This window comes from Microcebus murinus, chromosome 19 (genome assembly GCF_040939455.1).
Source record: "Microcebus murinus isolate Inina chromosome 19, M.murinus_Inina_mat1.0, whole genome shotgun sequence".
Lineage (NCBI taxonomy): Eukaryota > Metazoa > Chordata > Mammalia > Primates > Cheirogaleidae > Microcebus > Microcebus murinus.
The window spans coordinates 47536309-47557001 of record NC_134122.1 but is presented as its reverse complement, the minus strand read 5'-3'; the positions used below and the strand labels follow the sequence as shown (position 1 = coordinate 47557001).

At 39.2% G+C, this 20693-nt stretch overlaps 1 protein-coding gene across 1 annotated transcript in view; it reads right to left on the bottom strand.

Moving 5' to 3' along the window:
* The window catches only part of FMN2 (formin 2), a 307908-nt gene that overhangs the window by 16289 nt on the left and 270926 nt on the right, over nt 1–20693 (bottom strand). Inside the window, exon 16 of the mRNA XM_012738321.3 lies at nt 15057–15206. Coding sequence (XP_012593775.2) covers nt 15057–15206 — 150 coding nt within the window. The remainder of the gene's footprint in view (nt 1–15056; nt 15207–20693) is intronic.

Genomic DNA, 20693 nt, shown 5'->3' with positions numbered 1-20693 from the left:
ATGTTGTTCATCATTGATATTTTTAAATCTCTGATTAAAAAACATTTTTTTTCATGTATCTTGTAGCAGAGACTATTTTATTTCCACCTTGGACTTGAATTTCCATGAAATTCACAAAATTAGCTCAGTTGATGTGCCTTGTTAAATCCTGTAGAAATGATCAGTTCTTTCTGTACATATCGAGGATGTTTTAGTTTTCCTCAATAAAATGATAAAACGATAATCACTGGTTCCACAAACTTATGACAGTAAATCAAAACACAAAAACAAAAACTCCTGCCGTACATGACAGCCCAAACTACTATAAGATCCTATTTGACAGCAAAGTTCATTTTTTATTATAGGAGAATAGTGCTGTTTACTACATTTGACATTTTCTATGCAAACATCCTTTTACTATTTCCACCTGTGTTAAAATATTTTCTTCATCTTTCCCCACAGTTCAGAAAACTTTTTGATCATAGCTAGAGAGATATAAAGTTAAGCTCTATCGGTACTTACACTGTGGTTTTTGACACTTCTATAGCATGGTTATGTATGTATCATTTGTATCCTATTTTTTTAGAAAGAATTTTTGGTGGGAGGTTGGAGGGGGGAACCTCAAGGGTTATTAAGACATAGCAATTAGTTCATAGAGAGTTTATCCAATTTCTTCCCCGTAAAACTCATAAAAGAGTACAACAAAGCTATTTGTATCATAATAGTTTAGAATTATGCAAGAGGAAGAATGGCTTAATTAAGGAATAAGATGTGGGAGATAAAAGGCAGGAATGGATCAAGGAAACACACATATTAAGAGAGAACAAGGGTCAGAATTTTTCCTTTACTACATTATTTCTGTCCGGCTACAAATATGCTGCTTATGCCACTATCAAAAATAAAAACAAAACATTGATGCAACCCCCTCTAGCTAGCTATGGTTTTCACTGCTACCCTTTGTATATACAAACTCCTCAAGAGAGTTGCCCATGGTCACTGCCTCTACTTCCTTTGCTCCCATTTAACCAAGCATTCGCCCTTAACCACTCAACAGAGACTCTAGTACATGTCACTCATTTCCCCAAGATGCCAAATCCTCATCTTTCTCACCTTGGTACTAGCAGTATTGCGTATGGTTCTTCTTGATGCTGTCCTACACCTGGCCTGCCAGGCTCCACAGTGTGGTCCAAGGCTTGCTCTCTGAACTCACCTTCTACCTCTCTATTCTCACTCCCTCTGTTCTACACACACACCTCCCACAAGCTTTGCACATGCTATTCTCTTAGTCTGCAGTAATCTTCCTGCAGATATCCACTAATTTATTCTCATTTCCTTCAAGTCCATGCTTATCCATCACTTCTCAGAGAGACACTAGCTGGCTTATATAAAACATACCACCTCCTATAACTGTCTTCCCTTTGCCCTGCTCTATTTTTTGTTGGAGCCCTGGTATATATTTATGGATGACCCGGTCCCCCCTACTATCATGCTAGCTCCACAAGGGCGGGATTTGGTTTGGATCACAACTCCAGTGCCTGCTGTATAGCAGATATGTTAATAAACACATACATGTTAATGACCTCAGTAAAGTATGTGGACAAGTCATACATTTTGAGAGAAGAATGTAGAAGTGGAGTTCAGAGTTTGAAGAATGTGGAAGGTGGTACCTGGGGAACAATTACAGAGGAAAATGAAAATCTTCCTGTTCTTCTCATGCTTCCCAGGATTTGTCCCAGGATAGCCATTCCTTAGCAAATCTACCTTAGCTTGGTAAACACTGAGCTTGAAATAATCCGATTGGAGAATTTCTCCTGGAGCAAGAAGGGTGAAGGGTTTGGCCTGCCAGGGCTGGGAGGTGGTGAGAAGTTGAGAAATGTGGCCTGCTGTATGACTCACGGTACCAGCAAGGACATGGCTGAACTATCAGAGGATCACCAGGCTGACCAGGAATCTAAGTGAATCAGAAAAGTCCAAAGAGACTCCAAAACAATGAAGAGAACTGAAGATATGATATCCGGGCAATAGAAAACCTGGTCGCATCTCCATAGTCAACCTTAAATATCAGAAGATTCATTACGTGGAACAAGAGATTGGATTTATCTGTGTGGTTCTAGAGAGAGCAGAAGAGCCAGGGAGTACATGGTTGGGTCAGCCAGACAGCCGTTCATTCATTCTGTCAGCCTTTACCCCAAACCCCTGGGGCCACATGGATTACAGAATTCAGAACTTTTCTAATTTCAGACAGGAATACGGTATATAACACTATCAAAAAGGGCCTGACATAGCACGGAATAATCAAACACATTAATATTTCTGGAGTAAACATATGAATATTCATCTAAGTGGGATGAGGAAAGACTACAAATAGCCTCATGTTTAGTTTTACTGACAGATAAGTTTGCCACAAACCTGTGAATACACTTTTGATTTCAGAAGGTTTTGAATATCCAAATTTTGTAATAGATTATAGCTCTGTACTATAAAATTATGAATAAAACTATATCTATTATGATAATTGTCCCAAAAGTTTGTAGAAATCCATTATTCCTGTTAGGGAATTCATTAAACAATCATATAGAAAATTAAAAAATGGTCACTTATTATTAAGAATTTGGATGTGAATATTTTATCCTTAACTTTTCTGAGACCAGTATCATTATGTAAATTGCTTTTAATAACTATTCACTGTGTTGGAACTTTTGCATTTAATATCATTAATAGCCTCAATATCAAGTACTTGAGAAATCTTTATCTCAATTGTATAAATTAGAAAACTGAAGTTGACCAAGATAAAATAATAGCCCACGGTCAAAGAGCTTATAAATGATAGTGCTTCAGTTCATACTGTAGGAATACAAATTGAGGGAAGGGTTGTTGATAGAATAGAATTGTGTGGTGTTTGGTTTCTATGAATTTATTGAATGCTAAGTCTTTCTGATACTAAGTTTACTGCTTTTAGAACAACAGTGATACATAAATGATAATGGCAGCCGTTAATATTAACTGAGAAGTTTCCATATGTAAGAGAGTGTGCAAAATGCTTTATACTCAGTGTTCTTCTTTAAATTCAGTCCAAGAACTGGGTACTCTGAGTACCTTCATTTTATAGAAGGGGAAACTTAGGCTTAGAGAGATTAATTAACTTGTCAAGGATACACAGGTACTGTCAGGGACATACGTCAACTCCTGGTCTTTTCAACTACAAGCACATGCTCTTACTACCCATCTTATTTGGACTGTGTAAAAGGAAAACATTAAGAAAAATAATCAGAGGTTGTGGGAAATAAACTCACATACAAAGTAGAGAATTATGAGTGCTTCTGTCTTAAAAAACAGCACACGAATTTAAGAATGCGCTAATATCCACATCTAGTCTGACATTTAAAATGAAAGCTACTGAGTTATCTGGAAGCATCTGAAATACCCTTAACTTATGAAATATACTTTTTTTCCTAACTATGCTTCATCTTATTTACCTCCCCCATACACTTAGAAAACTTTAAAGTGGCCAAATGGAATTTTATCAAACGTTCCAAAAATGTTCACCCTTAGGACATAGGAATTTGAACTCCAGAGGTCAATTTTTAAAACTAATCCCATCTCGTAAAAATAATATCTAGGGATACATATTTATTTCTGATGTGCTTTATGTCTGCAAAATATGTATTATCTAACTATGTAACGATAATTAGAATATTTTAAAGATTAAAGAGTCAGTCATTTTACATTTGTCCTTTTTGAGACGTGTCTGTGACACTTTTTTTTTTTTTTCTGACAATTTAAAACTTAGAGGAGTGGGGATTCTTGCTTGGAAACTTCCACTTTTGGCTATTTTAAATTCTAAATGAATGGCTAAATAGCATGAGCATTCAATATATCTCTTTTTTTTTTTTTTTTTTTTTTGAGACAGAGTCTCGCTTTGTTGCCCAGGCTAGAGTGAGTGCCGTGGCGTCAGCCTAGCTCACAGCAACCTCAAACTCCTGGCTCAAGCAATCCTCCTGCCTCAGCCTCCCAAGTAGCTGGGACTACAGGCATTCGCCACCATGCCCGGCTAATTTTTTGTATATATTAGTTGGCCAATTAATTTCTTTGTATTTATAGTAGAGACGGGGTCTCGCTCTTGCTCAGGCTGGTTTCGAACTCCTGACCTCGAGCAATCCGCCCGCCTCGGCCTCCCAGAGAGCTAGGATTACAGGCGTGAGCCACCGCGCCCGGCCAATATATCTCTTTTTGAAAGAGTGTGAATGGCTATACACCTTCATTTTAAGTGACAGTAACGCAGCCTGCCTTAGAGGCCCATATTACAAAACAACAGGGGAGTGTTAATAGTGCTGAAATACACAGAGCAAAACACTAAAGCATTAGTATAAGGGCAGATAGGCTCTCTTTTTTTTTTTTTTTTTTTAAAAACACAACACTGCACTTCTTTCATGTCTCCTTACTGGGTGTAACGGGCTGGAATACTAAATCGGGTACATTTTCCTCCGCTGTTCTACTAGTTCTGCGCCCCACGACTCCTAATTTGGTCGTTTTGGGGTTAATGGAACTCAGGGGACCAGACTCTCTCAGGGAGCAGGCAGGCCGCCCTCTCTAATGCTGGCTCTTCCTCCAGGGCACACTCCAGCTCACCTCCAAGCTCATCCCCTGAGCCACTCGAGGGGCAGAACACTGTGAAGGCTAAAAAGAGACGGTGTTTACCTAATGATGCCGGGTCTAATCTGCCCAATGATGCCGGGTCTAGTCTGCCCACAGCAAAGCAGCTGCAGACTCAGCCAATACAGATGGAATTTTTGCCCTCATCAATCGACATGACTGCTTTTCAAAAATTAATATTTGCTTCCAAAAAGCCAGAAAGCTTGAAGCTCCAAGGGATAGGGCAAGCCCTACTTCCTAACGGTGCGCTAGCACAAGGACACCTTCACGTTCCTCTTCACCTTGGCTTTCACGTTGCTAGTTGTAACCACGAGCTCATTCCACACGACGCAGCGGCAGGGTAGCTTGCTCCAGGAGGGGTCTGCATGCTCTTTTTGTAAAGGCAGAAGTGGCAGCTTTCGGGGTGATCCTCACTCTGTAAGGCACAACTGTCCAAACAGGACTTTATATATAGCTCAGCATCGAGTTTTAAATCATTCCAAAAAGGAATCTGCTAGGAGACATACCGGCCTTTCTCCAGAGAGAGATCAATGAGCTGTGGCGACACGCTGGCCAGGAGCACTTTCTTTCATCTAGAGACAGAGCGTGACACACAGGTGCCAGCCGCACTGCCAGTCCTAACGCAAGGGGCGACCTCTCTAATCAATTGGCAGTGGGACATGGCCGGGGCCGTGTGGGAGAGACGTGGAGACAGCCCTGATGGATTATTTAGAGAATGTTTAGTATTACCAACAAGATACAGTGACAGATGAGGTTGATGAAATAAAGTTTTCAGACTTAGAAAGACATTCAGGGTATCAGAGATCCTAAGTGTTTCATTACAGATCATACCCAGGAAACAAAAGCCAAATAAATCAAAATAGAATGAAGTAAAAGAAAAGTGCTCATAGGCTTCGTAGAAGACAATATTCAAAAAGGATGAGCAGACAGACCTCTGATGTATCTATGCATTAATAAATTATAGTTATAATTAGAAAGCCTAAATTGTAAAAAAAAAAAGTTTTACATCATAGGAATTATATTAGGCATAGTGCTATTTTCATTTATTTGGATCTGCAAAATTACTGCTGTCGAAAAACGGCAAAATCATAGGTCCTAAGATACCAAGAATTTTATAATTTGATTTTAATATGAGATTATAAAAAGTATATAGGATATACAATACCTATTGGTGGAAGAATAAAAAATTTTGAGTTATAAGTTGTGCATGTCTGCAGACTTAATGTAAAGCATAATGATTATCATTTACAATATATACTGTATGCTTGAAATTTACTAAAAGACTAGATCATAAGTGTTCTCACTACAAAAAAAGGTTGATGGATACAGTAGCTTGATTATGATAATCACTTCACAATATATATGTATATCGAAACATCACATTGTATACCTTAAATACATATAATTTTTATTTGTCAATTATGCTTCAATAAAGCTGGAAAAATTATATATATGTAATAATTTTAAATGATGAGGTACTCACACCTTTAAGAAGGAACAAACTGTATACAACAGCTTTCCACATAAGCCAAAGAACCCCAGCTACATGATACTGATTTGCCATGATGACTGTAGTTCAACTGATGGACACTTGAATGAACTAGAAATGTCAGTATCAAGACCATATTGTAATCCTGCAGTCAGTTCTTCAGCATCAGCATGGTTCATCCTCACTGGGTGTCCACTGGCTAGTAAGCACCATATAAAAGGTCTGTCTCTATTACTGTCTGCCTTCAACAAAAGTCTCCTTTCCATAGGCTCGGAATTCTTCTTCTGACCTGGCAGCTACCCACATCTCAAGTTTCTAAGCCCAACTTTGCATGACAAGCAGAAGCAAAAACCCTGAGCAGTGACTTGGTCTGAAGGCCAGTGGAGTGTGGTCCTCTGACAGCAACCAGAAAGGCAGGGTCAAAGGACACCAGGTGGGTCAGGGATTCTAAAGAGGGGGTGAAGTAAAAGATGCACACCTTTAGCCCATAGCAAAGATAGACCTATTCCTTTCTCTTTTATTTTTATGTAATTAGACCATTTTTATATCTAATTCTTTTTTTTCTAAGTATTTATCTCTTCTCTATTAGAACTACAGGTCCCCTGTGTTAAGGAAACTTGCATAATATAATTCCTTCTGTGGAGATTAGATTTGAAAAAGTTTGCAACAGATGAATAATTTCAAAATGCACACACCTGTGCACACATATAATATCTATTATATGTGGGTTTTTTTTTAACATGACTTAGACTTCCTAAAATGGGTTTACACAGGGAAGGCACTGGCTCATTTCATTAGTACAGAGTCAAACTATTGTAAACTACTAATTACCTAAATCAATGATCCTTTTTATTTTGGAATAAGATATGCAATTTCTTTTTTTTTTTTTTTCTTTTTACAGTTTTGCCAACAGATTTATTTCCCAAACTTCGATTTAGCTAAAGGTCACGTTAGTAGTTAAAAGATCTGCTTTCCTTGTGTACATACGAACTACCTGGGCACGGAAGAGCAGGCAGGCGTGTGCCAGGCAGGATGAGGAGGAACCCACAGAAGACGTCACAACTGTGAACCAGCTAAACAGAGCCCACTCTGCTCAAGTGTGGTCCACTTTGATGCTCACAACTCTAATATGAGAATTTTACTTACTTTCTTTTTCTTTCTTCAAAAACAGCCATATTGAGGTATCGCTCACAGACCTTACAATTCACCCATTTAAAGTGAACAGTTCAGTTTTGTTTCATTTCAGTACACAAACAGGGTTGTGCGACCATCTACAACCACGTCGTGTTAGAACATTTCCTGTTCCCCAAAAGAAGCTTCTTCGGCAAGTCACTCTCCATTCCTCTCCCCTGCACCTCACCTCCCCAACCCCTGACAAAGATGAATCTTTGTTCAGACCTCAAATATTTGCCTATTCTGGAAATCTCATGAATCAAATCATATTGTATGTGGTCTTTTGTGACTGGCTTCGTTTACTTAACATTTGTCAAGGTCCATCCATGTCACAACATGCATCAGTGCTTCATTTTTTTAATTGCTCAATAATAATATTCCATTGCACAGATATACCACATTTATCCATTCATCAGCTGAAGGACATTTGGGTTGTTTCTACCTTGTGAATATGATGAATAACGCTAACAGGAACATTTGTGTACAGGTTATCATGTCTAGGAATGTTTTCATTTCCTATAGGCATATATCTAGAAGGAAACTTCTGGGCCACATGGTAACTATGTTTAACTTTTTGAGGAACTGTCAGACTGTTCTCCCAAGCGGGCTGTGGTGTTTGACATTCCCACCACCGATGCATGTGGGTTCCATATATTCTCATCATCGCCAAAACTTGTCATTGTCTGTCTTTTTTATTACAGCCATCCTAGCGAGTACGAAGGGTATCTCACTGTGGGTTTGATGTAGAGTATCTTTTTATGTGCTCAGTGGCCATTCTACTTACTTTCTTAAGACTGATTTTAAAAGATCTCTCTAAAGGCGCCTGAATATGACCCTATTTTCTTTCCGTATTCTGTACTCAAATATACATTCTCGAAATGTCTCGGTACTGATGTCCACTCCCGCTGAGCCTCTCCTCCACCACCTCCCCTCAGCACGTGCTTTCACAAACGATTCCTTTTAAAATTGAGTTTGAGGTCTTATCACAGTTGCTTCTAAACCTTAACCGGAGTTCAGCAGGCAAAGCCAGGTGAACAAATTGCTGTTTGTCAAATAAAGTAACTACTAACATGTCTCGGCCTGACATCTGTCATCAGCTTCAAGCCTGCTATAGAGACCAGCACCTAAAACACGGGAGGGACAATCTCTTCCCTCCTTATCTCTCATGGCTAGTCCCTGATTCCCCATTACTTATCCTGTGGCTCCTGGTTTTTAAGTGTAGAAGAAACATTTTCCCTCTCTCTAAAGCTTCACTCCCACTCATGGGACCAGGAATGAGGTCTGGGAGAGAAGTCCTGAAGCAGAACAGGAGGAGGGATTCACTGCTGTGGAATTCCTCTGCCCCAAGGGGTCAGAGTCAGCATGGAGAATGTCAAGTGGGAATGAACTGCCCGGAGCCTTTGGCTTCTTGCATTTGTGATTATCTCAAAGATCCAGGCTCCAGCAGAAGCCTACACAAAGCTAAGAATTTGTTAATTTGATATTAGACAAATCCAACAGATCTGGTCCTGTTTCTCTAGCAGATTGTAAGCATTATATTATTTTGAAGTATCCTAAAGGCATTCAGAATTAATCCTTAGCAATAACATCTTCTAGCTTGAATAGGAACTTGTTTTTAGCCCATGTAAGTTACATGTTATTTTTAAAGGAGTAATGGTATATATCTTTATTCCAGAAGTATATTTTGATGCAAGACAGTTCTACTACAAACTCTGCTAAGACATCAAAACACATTTTTAGGACACACTAAAGGAAAATTCAGAATCGCTCAGATACCTTACAAACATCTACAAACTTACTAAAAGATGCTACAATGTTTACGCCCTTACTAAAGCAAAAAGATCTTTGGACAAGATATTTTTTTGGCTCTTGGTCCCAGTTCTCTGGTGGGATGCTCTAACTAGAACCACTAACTACGTATTTCTTCTCTTTTTGAACATGAGGATTTTGAGGAAGATTTCCCAAAGTTTAAAAAATGGCAAGATGAAACAGCAAAAACAAAGCTCTTTCCCATCTAATCTTCACCTGAGGAGTTCTCATCCTTCTAAGACAACTAAGTTTTACAAGTGAATTTCCTAATGCCCAGAGTTTCAGATCTTTTCTTCACTCCAGCTTTTTCCAAAGCATTTTAGGAGAAGATTTGATTTCTTGATCTCTAGCATCCTAGTTAATATTTGCTTGTCAATATCTGAGCTGATACTTGAACATTTATGATCCCCCAAGACCGATCCAGCCAAGAACCCGTGAAAAGCAAGTTTTTGCAGGTATCCCTCCAAAATATATCTCACATATACCCTCTTCCTCCAATCTCCCACACTTTCACCCCAGTCTAGAGAGGCACATCTTTCACCTGGGTTGCTACAGTCCTTGCTAACTTGCTCCTCAGGACCACTCCTCAATTTACTACCCACATGGCAGTCAACAATCTTCTCATTACATAAGTCATATTGGGGTATTCCCTTTCTTAAAAAACAAAAGCAACAACAACAAAACCTTTGATGACTTTCTATCGCATGCACAATCAACGTCAATCTCTTACCCCAACCTACAAGGGCCTGAGGGATCAGGCCCCTGCCCACTCCATCAAAGTCATTCCATGGCTCCCACCACCTGTTCTGGGGAGCGCTCAGTCTTTCCTGCCATGTTGCCTTGAACATCCCTCCCCTCTGCCTGGAATGCTCAGACACCACGTCACTCCCCCCACCACCATGCCCCTTCACATGGCTGCTTGCTAGAATTCTTTAGTCCTGCACATAACTGCTACCTCCTAAGAAAGGCCTCCTCTGACCACCTTTTCTAAACGAACCTCTTCCACTTTGGATTCTGCAACATGGCTCCATGTTTATTTTCCTCACAGCACTAATTTCGACTTGCAATTTAGACATGTGCTTACTTTTCACGGCCTGTTTCTCTCATGAGAGGGTAAGACCCACATGGACAAGAATGTCGCCTAGCACATAGCAGGGCACAAATAATTGTTGAATGAATTGCCCGTTATGGCTTAATGCATCCTCATCACTCCTATCCATGAATGTAGGTCCAATTCCCCACACATGCCCAGCCCCATTAGCCACTATTTTTACCATCTAGTTTCTCCATTGCCCTGCCAATGCTTCAGTTATAGAAAGCTGGCACTGGGAAGAGGATTTCTGTATGGGTCATTTCTCTAGAAATTGATGCCTGAGTGAAAAGAGTAAACAGTTGGCCAAATTCATTTATTGCTGCAATCCAACAATGCCAAATAGCAGTCTAAGAGGGAATTTTATTTCGGTATCCGATGTTATTACATAAGAATAAACTTTTCCTTATCTCCATTCTTCAGATATAGCACCGATCACCTTGAAAGTGGTCTCTTCCTTCTTAAGCTTACTCTAATAATATCATACATAAATCTGAACATACAGCTCTCTTGAATACAAATTATGGAAACGGGAATGTTAACATGGCGTGAGGCGCTCTCCAGTGTCATACATAACCTTCTAAGGACAAACATTCAAATCATTCTCTAATTACAGATTTCAGCTGGGCTGAAAGCACACTTGATTGCTACATGCTTGTGCAATTAGAGGAGTAGCTATCCTCTCTCTTGGTTCATCAAAGACTACCTGTCTCAAAGTAAAATAAACCAGTAAATTAAGTTAGACAACACTTTAAACATAACCCTTACTAATGTCACAATTGATTTATTAAATTAAAATGTCTTAAGCTGACTAAAAATGAAATCATGAAAGGCCACGCTACACATTATGAGGTTTGGGGCCCAGCTGCCAGAGCCAGATTCTGTTGCCTAAAATGCCCTTACCTCCCGGACTGCCTGTGAACATCCTGTGCTTGCTCTAAGCTCCAGGTTGAAACTCCTCTGGGCACAATGACTCCCCCTCCTCGATTTTGCCCACTGCATGTTACGCCACACCAGCGATATACTGCTCATTCAAAGACGAGGAGACCCTCATCTAAGGGACTTGAATGTCTCAGCGCCTAGCAAAACTCAATATGGAACCAGTCACGTAGATACACAGTGGCACATTCTGCCTAAAGACTGAGTTCAACTTAGAGCAAGAGTCCTGAACAAGAGCAAGACCCTGTCTTTACCAAAAATAGAAATTAGCCGGGTGCGGTGGCGCACGCCTATAGTCCCAGCTACTCGGGAGGCTGAGGCAGGGGGATCACTTGACCAGGGGTTTAAGGTTGTAATGAGCTACGGTGACACCACTGCACTCTACCCAGGGTGATGGAGTTAGATTCTTGTCTCAGGAAAAAAAAAAAAAGTAGAGCAAAAGTATGAAGTGAAGTTGTTCTAGGAATCTCATCCTCTTCTTTCAGGACTCATATCATAGCCCCTTAATCAGGCTCAAAAGGATACATATTCTCCATCAATTTGTACTTCTTCTAATTAACACAGCTCTTGTTGTTCTAGCTCCACAGGGCCACATTACTGGGCAGGTGACACTAATGTTAGTGTTCCTGAAAGTAAGAGATGCGTCCATTTCTTTACACATTACAGCTGTGGCTCTCTGGATCTTTGGGGAGATGCTTGGCAGAGTAAAATGTTAGTTTACTGCCCATGTTCTGGTGAACACAGTCAAATTGAGAATTTTTTTAAAATTATTTTTCCTATGTTTTGTGTTGCTCAGTGATGACAAGTCTAGATTTTTTTTAAAAAGTAGGATTCTTATCAACAATTGTACACATCTAGTTACAAGTAAATGGAAAAACAATTTTCCTGACTTATGACAAAACCAATGGGTCAACTTCTTAAGCACCAAAACAGGAATCCATAGTGTAACATTTTCAAATAAAAGTTCATTTTTTGGACTCTGAACCAAGACATTTTACCTAACCAAGAATGTAACTGAGTCACAATAACACTTTGTATTTACAGACTATGTTCTTAAGATGTTTAACATGCCTTAGCTAACATCCACCTTGTGGGGAGCCATGCCTGGGATGCCATGTTTTTATTAAATGATGGAAAAACAGCCATTGAACATTGAGAATGTAGACACTGTGCTATATACTTTAAATATTTAATACACTATCTCATTTAGTCTACACAATAACACTGTAAGATAGGTATTATTATTGCCATTTCGCAGGTTAGGAAGGATAATTGATTTTTTTACAATTCTGGAGCTATTCAGTGGCAATTTAGTAGTTGTAAGTAGTAGCTAGTAAGAAATAATAGTAAGTAGTTCGCAGTAAGCAGTAGCTACTAAGTAGTAACTTAGAAATCCGATCCACATTGACTCGAAAGACAGCAGACCTATTCAACATGGACATACAGAAATTCACCATTTCAAGAAATATATGGCATTTGAGTCTGGGGGCGGGGCAAGATGGCTGAATAGAAACTTCCAGCAATAGTCCCTCCGCATGAATACCTAATTCAACAACGATCCATGCAAGTGAGCACCTTCAGAATAACCAAAAGCCAGGTGAGTGATCACAGCACCTGGTTTTAACATCATACCAAGGACAGAGGCACTGGGAAGAGGGCAGGAAAGGTGGCCTTGGGGTCGCCTCCGCCACCCCATCCCAGCAACGCCGCACCAGCACACAGAGTGGAGAGAGACTCTATGTGCTCGGGGGAGGGAGAGTGAAGTGACTGTGGGGCTTTGAATTGAAACTCAGGGCCACCCTGGCACAGGGGAGCACAGCACAGGGCAGGATTCTGCTGGTGCCCACAGAGGGAGCATTTTGGCCAGCCGGGGGGCCAAAGGGAAATCCCCCTACCTAAGTCCTCCCCCGACTCTCAAGTGCTAGTTCCTACTAGCCCCATTGTTGGCAGAAAAAAGAGCAGCCTGGGGCCAGGACTAAGTTTATAAGGCAGTGGGGCCATAAGGGCTGCAGTCCTCCCACAATTCCTGTGGCTGTGCTGGCTCCAAGCCAGTGGACTTGGGGTGCACGTGACACATGATCTGGGGAGACACCAGCAGATGGGACCATGACGATGCTCAGGGAGCTGTGCGTCGGAATCAGTCTCAAAGTTTCCTCTGAGGGGGCATCCCACCCACTTATGTTCTGATGTGCAGTAGTGGAAGACAGCTATGAGGAGGGCGTCCACCCACGTGCCCATCCTTGGACCTCCAAGGCTGCAGCAAGACAGGACTAAGACATTCTTCCCCTGTAATGCGCTTGCTTACCCGGCTGCATCCCAGCAGCTACTCCAAAGTGACGGGGTCATCCCCCCCCATCTTGTTGATGCCTAAATTGCACCATGGCCACTCTCATTGTGGACTCTCATCCCGGATACGATGCAAATAATCGTGCAATGCGAAATCCTCCTTTCTCCATTTTGAAATTTGGTGTTAAATGAGTTTTAACCCTTTTCCAGGGAAACGAGTTTAGATGAGAGGTGAAAGGAGGCATGTGGAGACCCAGGGAGGGGCAGGAAAGGAAGTTATGGGTGATGTGCTAAGGTTAAAAAAATGTTTCCTCTTTACAATTTTCCAAACTGAACAAAGCTTTTGGTAAAAAAAAAAAAAAAAAAAAAGAAAATCACTTAATAGACAGCTAAGTCTGAAGGAAAAGAACAATGATTCAAATATACTTATTTTTAAGCAATGATCTCTTGTATGTCCCTGTATGGACACTCAACTAAAATCTCCTATTTTATGCTAACTCCTACTGATGCATTTGGAGGTAGAATAAGCTCATTGTCTTTTAAAGTAGATGTTTAAAGGCTTTTCCTTCTGTTCAAACTGCTCCCTTTTTCTACCTACTATTCACTGAGGCATCATTTCTTCTATGACAGACCTGTGGAGTCTAAGTAATTAATTAGAAGAGTCAGCACAAGTCTGGCATAGTCTCCATGCTTAATAAATGTTAGCAATTCATTTCACCGGGTTTAAGGAGGCACCAAAGTTGACTCACAAGTGAAAACTAGGTGGACGATCGTGGTTTTGTGTGTAAGTAGACCAAAATGAAGACAATAAGCAGAAAACTGCAATTTTGTGGTAGCGAAGAACAAAGTTCCTCAGGACATAAGTTTTCTAAAGATCTAAAGCAAAGTCGTTGGTAGGGATGTTAGGAAGTATACTAAGTGGTTCGGTATTAGGGTCTACTTTATAGTATAGATTTTGAGTCCTGGTCATTTTCCCACTATATGCGGCTACTTGAGGATGGTGCTGTAAGAAGGCCAGCTTTCTTTATGACTTGATATTTAACACAGCTCTATGCAATTTCATAATCACAGAGACTTTGTTTCATACTCTTAAGAGGAGAGATTTCCTTTTATTTTAGGAAAAGATTTATTTTAGGAAATATGACACAATTCTACAAGCATCTTGAAAGGTCTTTTAAAAAATATTGATCACCTGTGCTTCTTGGTACCATCTGGGTGACATTTTGATATGAACAGCAAATGTACAATGTCTCATGGATTGAACAAAACCAAAAACTATTCCTCTTACCTTTATAGTCTGCTATCCATCTTTTGAGACGAGTGGGTTTATCATCCCAGAAGGTTGTTCAACCCTTCTTACATGGTCTACTTTATGTGGTTTCATGACAGAAGTTATTTTATCAGACAGTGGTCCTGGCAAACTGTCACACCCAGTTATTCCCTGTAACATCACTATGCTGACTCTGCTTGCTCAAACACCAAATTTTGCCAAATGTCAGCACCCTCTTTGACTTGCTACCCCAGGTTGAGGGCCATCTAAAATTTTTCATTGAGGCTACAAAAGTTGGCAACCCCAGTGGTGTCACACCTAATAAAATACCAGATTTAAAATGCCATTGAGCAAATGAAAATACCTACCTCTCTTGTAGAATAAGTTTGTTCTCTTTCTTCCAGAAGTCTTTAAAATCAGAGCTGAATTCATGCCAGATACTGAAGAAAACATTTGGAGACACCTCCTTCTCTCCAAGTTTTGGTTTCATGAAGAAATAGGCTACAGTCTCCAAAAAGCTGTCAAATCACACATACACATACACACAAAAAAACATAAAAGCTATGATTATTTTCCAATATGGGATATTCATTCTTCATCCAAATGCTGATTTCATTCATGCACAATTATTATGACCGAGAGGACTCAAACTTTTCAGGCACCAACAGTAGTTCTCTTATGGTTTCATGTTAGAGTTTTAGATACAGATAGTAGCAGCTGACAAGAATCCTCCATTCTTATAACTACTCTTGGTCCAATTCCATTTTCAAAATCAATCACTATGTGTTTGACATATTTCAGAAATGAACCTGTTAACAAGATGGGACACAACGGAAGTAGGGGGCCTAAATGTTTTTCTAAACTCTAAACAAATGAAGTATCAGTTATGTGTCCCCAAACTAATATGTATTCTATATTTATAATATATTGCTTATATACTATAAGTGTTTTCTAAATTGCTGGGAGGAAAAAAGTAAGAGTCCCAGGAGACACTGACAGTCTCCAATCAGAGCTCTTGGTGCTATCACTGAGGAGAGACCAATATGGCAGCTAGCACTGTGACACTAGACCACTCATAGTCAGTCTCCAGAAGATGCCACTTAGAGGTTGCTTCATATCACAGCTGCAAGGCTCACAGAAGGGTTTCAAAAGGATTATTTGAAGAAGAACACAAAACTAGTAAGAAGCAGTAGGTTTCTTACTTAACAAAAGTCTTGCAGTCCCTGAAAAGAACCCCAACCAATATAGTTGATAATGCCATGGTGAAGGAACCTAGGCTAAAAGTCAGAGTAAGGTCAGAGATGCTGCAAACGGGTGGCGTGCAAATAAATACCCATTGTCTTTTTTTTTTCTCACTTTGGCCTAGGGCCAACATTATTTCTGCTACACAAACACTCAAGTATGATTTATCCTGAAGTAGAAATTTCTAAGGCAACTTGATTTTGCCCAGTGATTAAAAATATTTGTATATACATACACACATTAACACATGTATTTACACATATCTCTGTGTGGATTCAGCTTGTCTAGTAGCTGATTTCAAATCCCTACCATGAAAAAGAATATGAGCATTAAAAAAATGAAATCTTTATGGTGAGTTTGCTCAGAAACTAAAGGAAACTGAGCATCACACATAAAAACATTCACAGCTACCCCTGACGACAGGTTACCAATGTGTGACTAACTTACTTTGTTTTAAAACTTGCCTTATGCCTGTCTCTGAACAGCAAAATTCTCAGAGATACCAGCTTTTAGGTTCCAGGGAAAGATGAAAAGGCTGATTTAATCAAATGTGTGGATTTCAGGAATTGTAATTTTCTCCATAGTTAGCCTCCTTGGAGAAATGACACAGTACAGTCAATTAATCTTGAGAAAGAGTCAGGCTGTGAAGTGGATATGGTATGGGAAAATTTGGCTGCCATGAGCTATGATAATGACATTAGAATGCATTTGGCAGAATGTGTGGATGGTGTTAGGACTGCCGGAGAGTAGATAGCAGAGAGCACAAGTAGTCCAAAACGTATCTGGATCACATTTTGTTAAAACTGATAAAAGTACACACACAGATCCCTCCTGGCAAAACTGATATTTTCCTTATATGTCTAAAGAGTATTTGTGATCTGTTAGGCTAAAATTAGGTCTCAAATCTTTGACTACCAGTGTATTCTTTTTCATCATTTCTCTGGTCTTTGTACTTCATAAAACTGTTACTGAGCAACCCAGTCTGTTTGAGTAGCCATAGCTAAGTTGTAATAGCCGGTTCATCCATTCAGCTGTCTCAGAACATTTTGAAAATTTTAACATGAGGTTCTATGGTATAAAGGAAAGAATACAGGATTTAGAATGAGAAGACATCAAATCCCGACTCTGGGATGAGCTATATGAGCAAACCATTTAACATCATCATGCATCAGCCTCTTCACCTTTAAAATAGAGATTATCATAAACAACAGTTTTGAAATCCAATGGGAAAAATACATTTCCAAAGTGTTTGCTCAATGTTTTACACAAATTTATTTTATTTACTTTTATTTGATGTATTTATTTATTTGATTGATTGACTGATTGATTGACAAGGTCTATGTTGCCCAGGTTGGTCTCAAACTCCTGACCTCTAGCCATCTTCTTGCCTCAGCCTCCCTAGTAGCAGAAGAATTATCTGAGGATCATGAGTGCTGTCTCAACAGCACTCAATCACCCCACTCCCTAGAATAAAGCATTTTCAAAAAATAACCACACAAATAATTGGGCAATAATTTCTACAGGTTATTAAGGTACCTTGTATATTAGAGGCATTTTGGGTTGTATAATCCTACCCAGCATTAGTTAGCCTTCAGTTAATTCAAACTTACATAACACAAAAGATACCCATTTGGGTGGTAGGGATAGGTTTCCATCCTTTCTGAATTATCTTCTTTATCTAAATCTAAAACTAGGAGGGTCCCATCCACTATATAACAATACAGGATCACTGAAGAGAACAGACATCTTACCTGGGACCTTGCTCACTACACAGGCTGTATTCTATGAGACTCCCTCAAAATGACTCTGGCGCATGAAAAGCAAGTGGTGAAAAGAATTGGAGTTGTAACATAAGAAAATGCAGTAATCACAATAAGACACAAGTCCAGAGGTTAATGAACAATCAAGAACCCCCTGATCTGGATTCTTAAATGGCCCTTCCTGGACAAGATTAGCATCACACTTCGGCAGCTGCAAACATCAAATGGTACAAATATACTTCTCTGCAATGGACTCAAAGCGGAAAGAAGCAACAGAACTCCCCTAAAAGCAGAAGCACCTCTAAATTATAAATGGGTATTTCTGAAAAGTGTCAGGGCCAATCTGAGAACTCCAGCTGAAACTGGAAGGGGTGTTACATACTCTAACATGTGGAAGAGAAGAATAAAAGAGCTAGCAACTTCTGATAAGGGCTGGGAGTAGTCTGGGCTATACTACCTCTTAGTACTACCCCAAGAGAAAATCCCTTTTAGGGCAAAGCTCTGCATTGAGAGAAGATGCTGAGAGTAGAATTCAAATTGTGCAGGATAAACTCAAGAACAAAAGAAATAAAAAATGCAAGTAAAATACATTTACCATTGTGCAAAAGCAACAGAAAAGAAAGCTTTAGATCAGTGAAGCTAGAAAAGTTATCCTCATACATCTATCCCTTTGAAAAGTTCAGTAAAACTAATTCCATGTAAAAATGAGGATGAGAAGAATATTGCCATGGAAAAAGAATATGCCATTCAAACACTAATTGTAGCAAAGTTGTCAAGGTTCTATTTATTATCAATGTAGACTTCAAGACAAAGAACATTACCAGAGTGTCATTTCATAATGATAAAAAATCCAAATAATCAAGAAGACATAATAATCCTAAATGTATATGCACCTAAGGAAGTTTCAAAATTCATGAAGCAGAACTAAATGTAGAACTAAAAGGAAAAGAGACAAAAACACAATCATATTGGATATTTTAATACCTCTTTTACAGTAATTGAGAGAACTAGATAAAATTATCACTAAATATATAGAAGATTTGAATATTATCGATAAATTGCCCTAATTGGCATTATAGAACATTGCAATCAATGGTAGAATATACAAGAGCACATGAAATCAACATAGACCATATACTGAGTCATAAAACAAATCTCAATAAATTTCAAAGGGCTGAAATTATCCCAAGTATGTTTCCTGAGCATAGTGATATTAAATTATGAAAGAACAAAAACAATATCTAGGAAATCTCCAATTTGGAAATTTAATGAAACTAAGATAAATAACCCATGGGTCAAAAAAGAAATCCTAAAAGAAATAAAAAAAATATTTAAAACTGAATAAAAGTGAAGACATGAGATATCAAAATATGTGGGATGCTGATAACGCAGCACTTAGAAATTTAGAGCTTTAAAATGCCTGTATTAAAAAAAAGGCATAAAATCAATTATGTAGGCCTCCAACACAAGAAACTATAAGCCAGGTATTATGGCTCATGCCTGTAGTCCCAGCTCCTTGGGAGACTGAGGCAGGAGGACGGCTTACGGCCAGGCGTTGGAGACCAACCTGGTCTCATCATCCATATAGACCTCAACATTCTATGTCAGAAAACAATAGAGTGACATATTTAACACACTAAAGACAGAAAGTGCGAGCCAAGAATTTAATATCCAAACAAATTCTCAAATGTAAAGGACACAGGAAAACTGTTTTCACTATGAAAGAACTCAAGGAATATTGTTCTTATGACTGATCCATTATCGAGAAATCTACTAGAGAATGAGCTTCTAAAAGATAAATAAAATGGCAGAAGAGACGCTGAAAGAAAGACTGCCAAATCAGGATTCTCAGCATGGGAAAAGGACATAGAATGTGGAATCTTACAAAACGCTGCCCTGAATTAGAACGGGCAAGTACTAGTATGAAGTAATAATATATTTTATTTTATTTATTTATTTATTTTTGAGACAGAGTCTCACTCTGTTGCCTGGGCTAGAGTGCCATGGCGTCAGCCTAGCTCACAGCAACCTCAAACTACTGGGCTCAAGCAATCCTTCTGCCTCAGTCTCCTGAATAGCTGGGACTATAGGCATGTGCCACCATGCCCAGCTAATTTTTCTATATATTTTAGTTGGCCAATTAATTTTCTTTCTATTTTTAGTAGAGATGGGGGTCTCACTCTTGCTCAGGCTGGTTTCGAACTCCTGATCTTGACCAATCCTCCCGCCTTGGCCTCCCAGAGTGCTAGGATTACAAGTGTGAGCCACTGCGCCTGGCCAACAATGTATTTTAATTCTAGTTCTGTCCACTGAAAAGTCTAGTCACAATACTAATCAATTGCAAAAACAATAGGAGAATCTAGATTATGATCTCCCAAGACCATTTCAAACAACAGACCTCGAGCTGCTTGGAGAAATGGCTCAATTCAGGCATGGAGAAAAAATATACAAAATGAACCTGGAGTGTCTTGTTTAAGAAGATAGCAGGGGAGATCACATCAAAAGAATTAAAAGTGAACTTAAAGGTGGAACATGTTAGTATGTCAGTAACAACAGTAACTGCAAAGGACTGAACACATTAGATATGTCTAATTCCATCAGCTCATTACAATGCTTAAGGAAAAAAAAACAACAAAAGGATTTGTTCATTGTTGGAGGATGCTAAATATACAACTTAACATTCTGAAAACTGGTAAACTAAGAGAAAGAATCATACATTTCCTATATAGGAAACATATCATTGAATAACTCTATGAAAAATGAGGAAAGTTTTTCCTCATTCCTCAAAAGAAAAAGTGTCACCATTTTACCAACCATAATGAATTAATGCATCTAGACACTGATTGTCAAAGGCTGGTAACATCACAAAAACAGACAACTAAGTACGTCATGCTTCATCTTGGTAGAACACACCATACCACCTATAAAGTAATCTTGCCAAAATATTCAAAAGTGATCAAGTATCTAGAGCTAACTACCAATATGCAAAAAATACAGGACAGA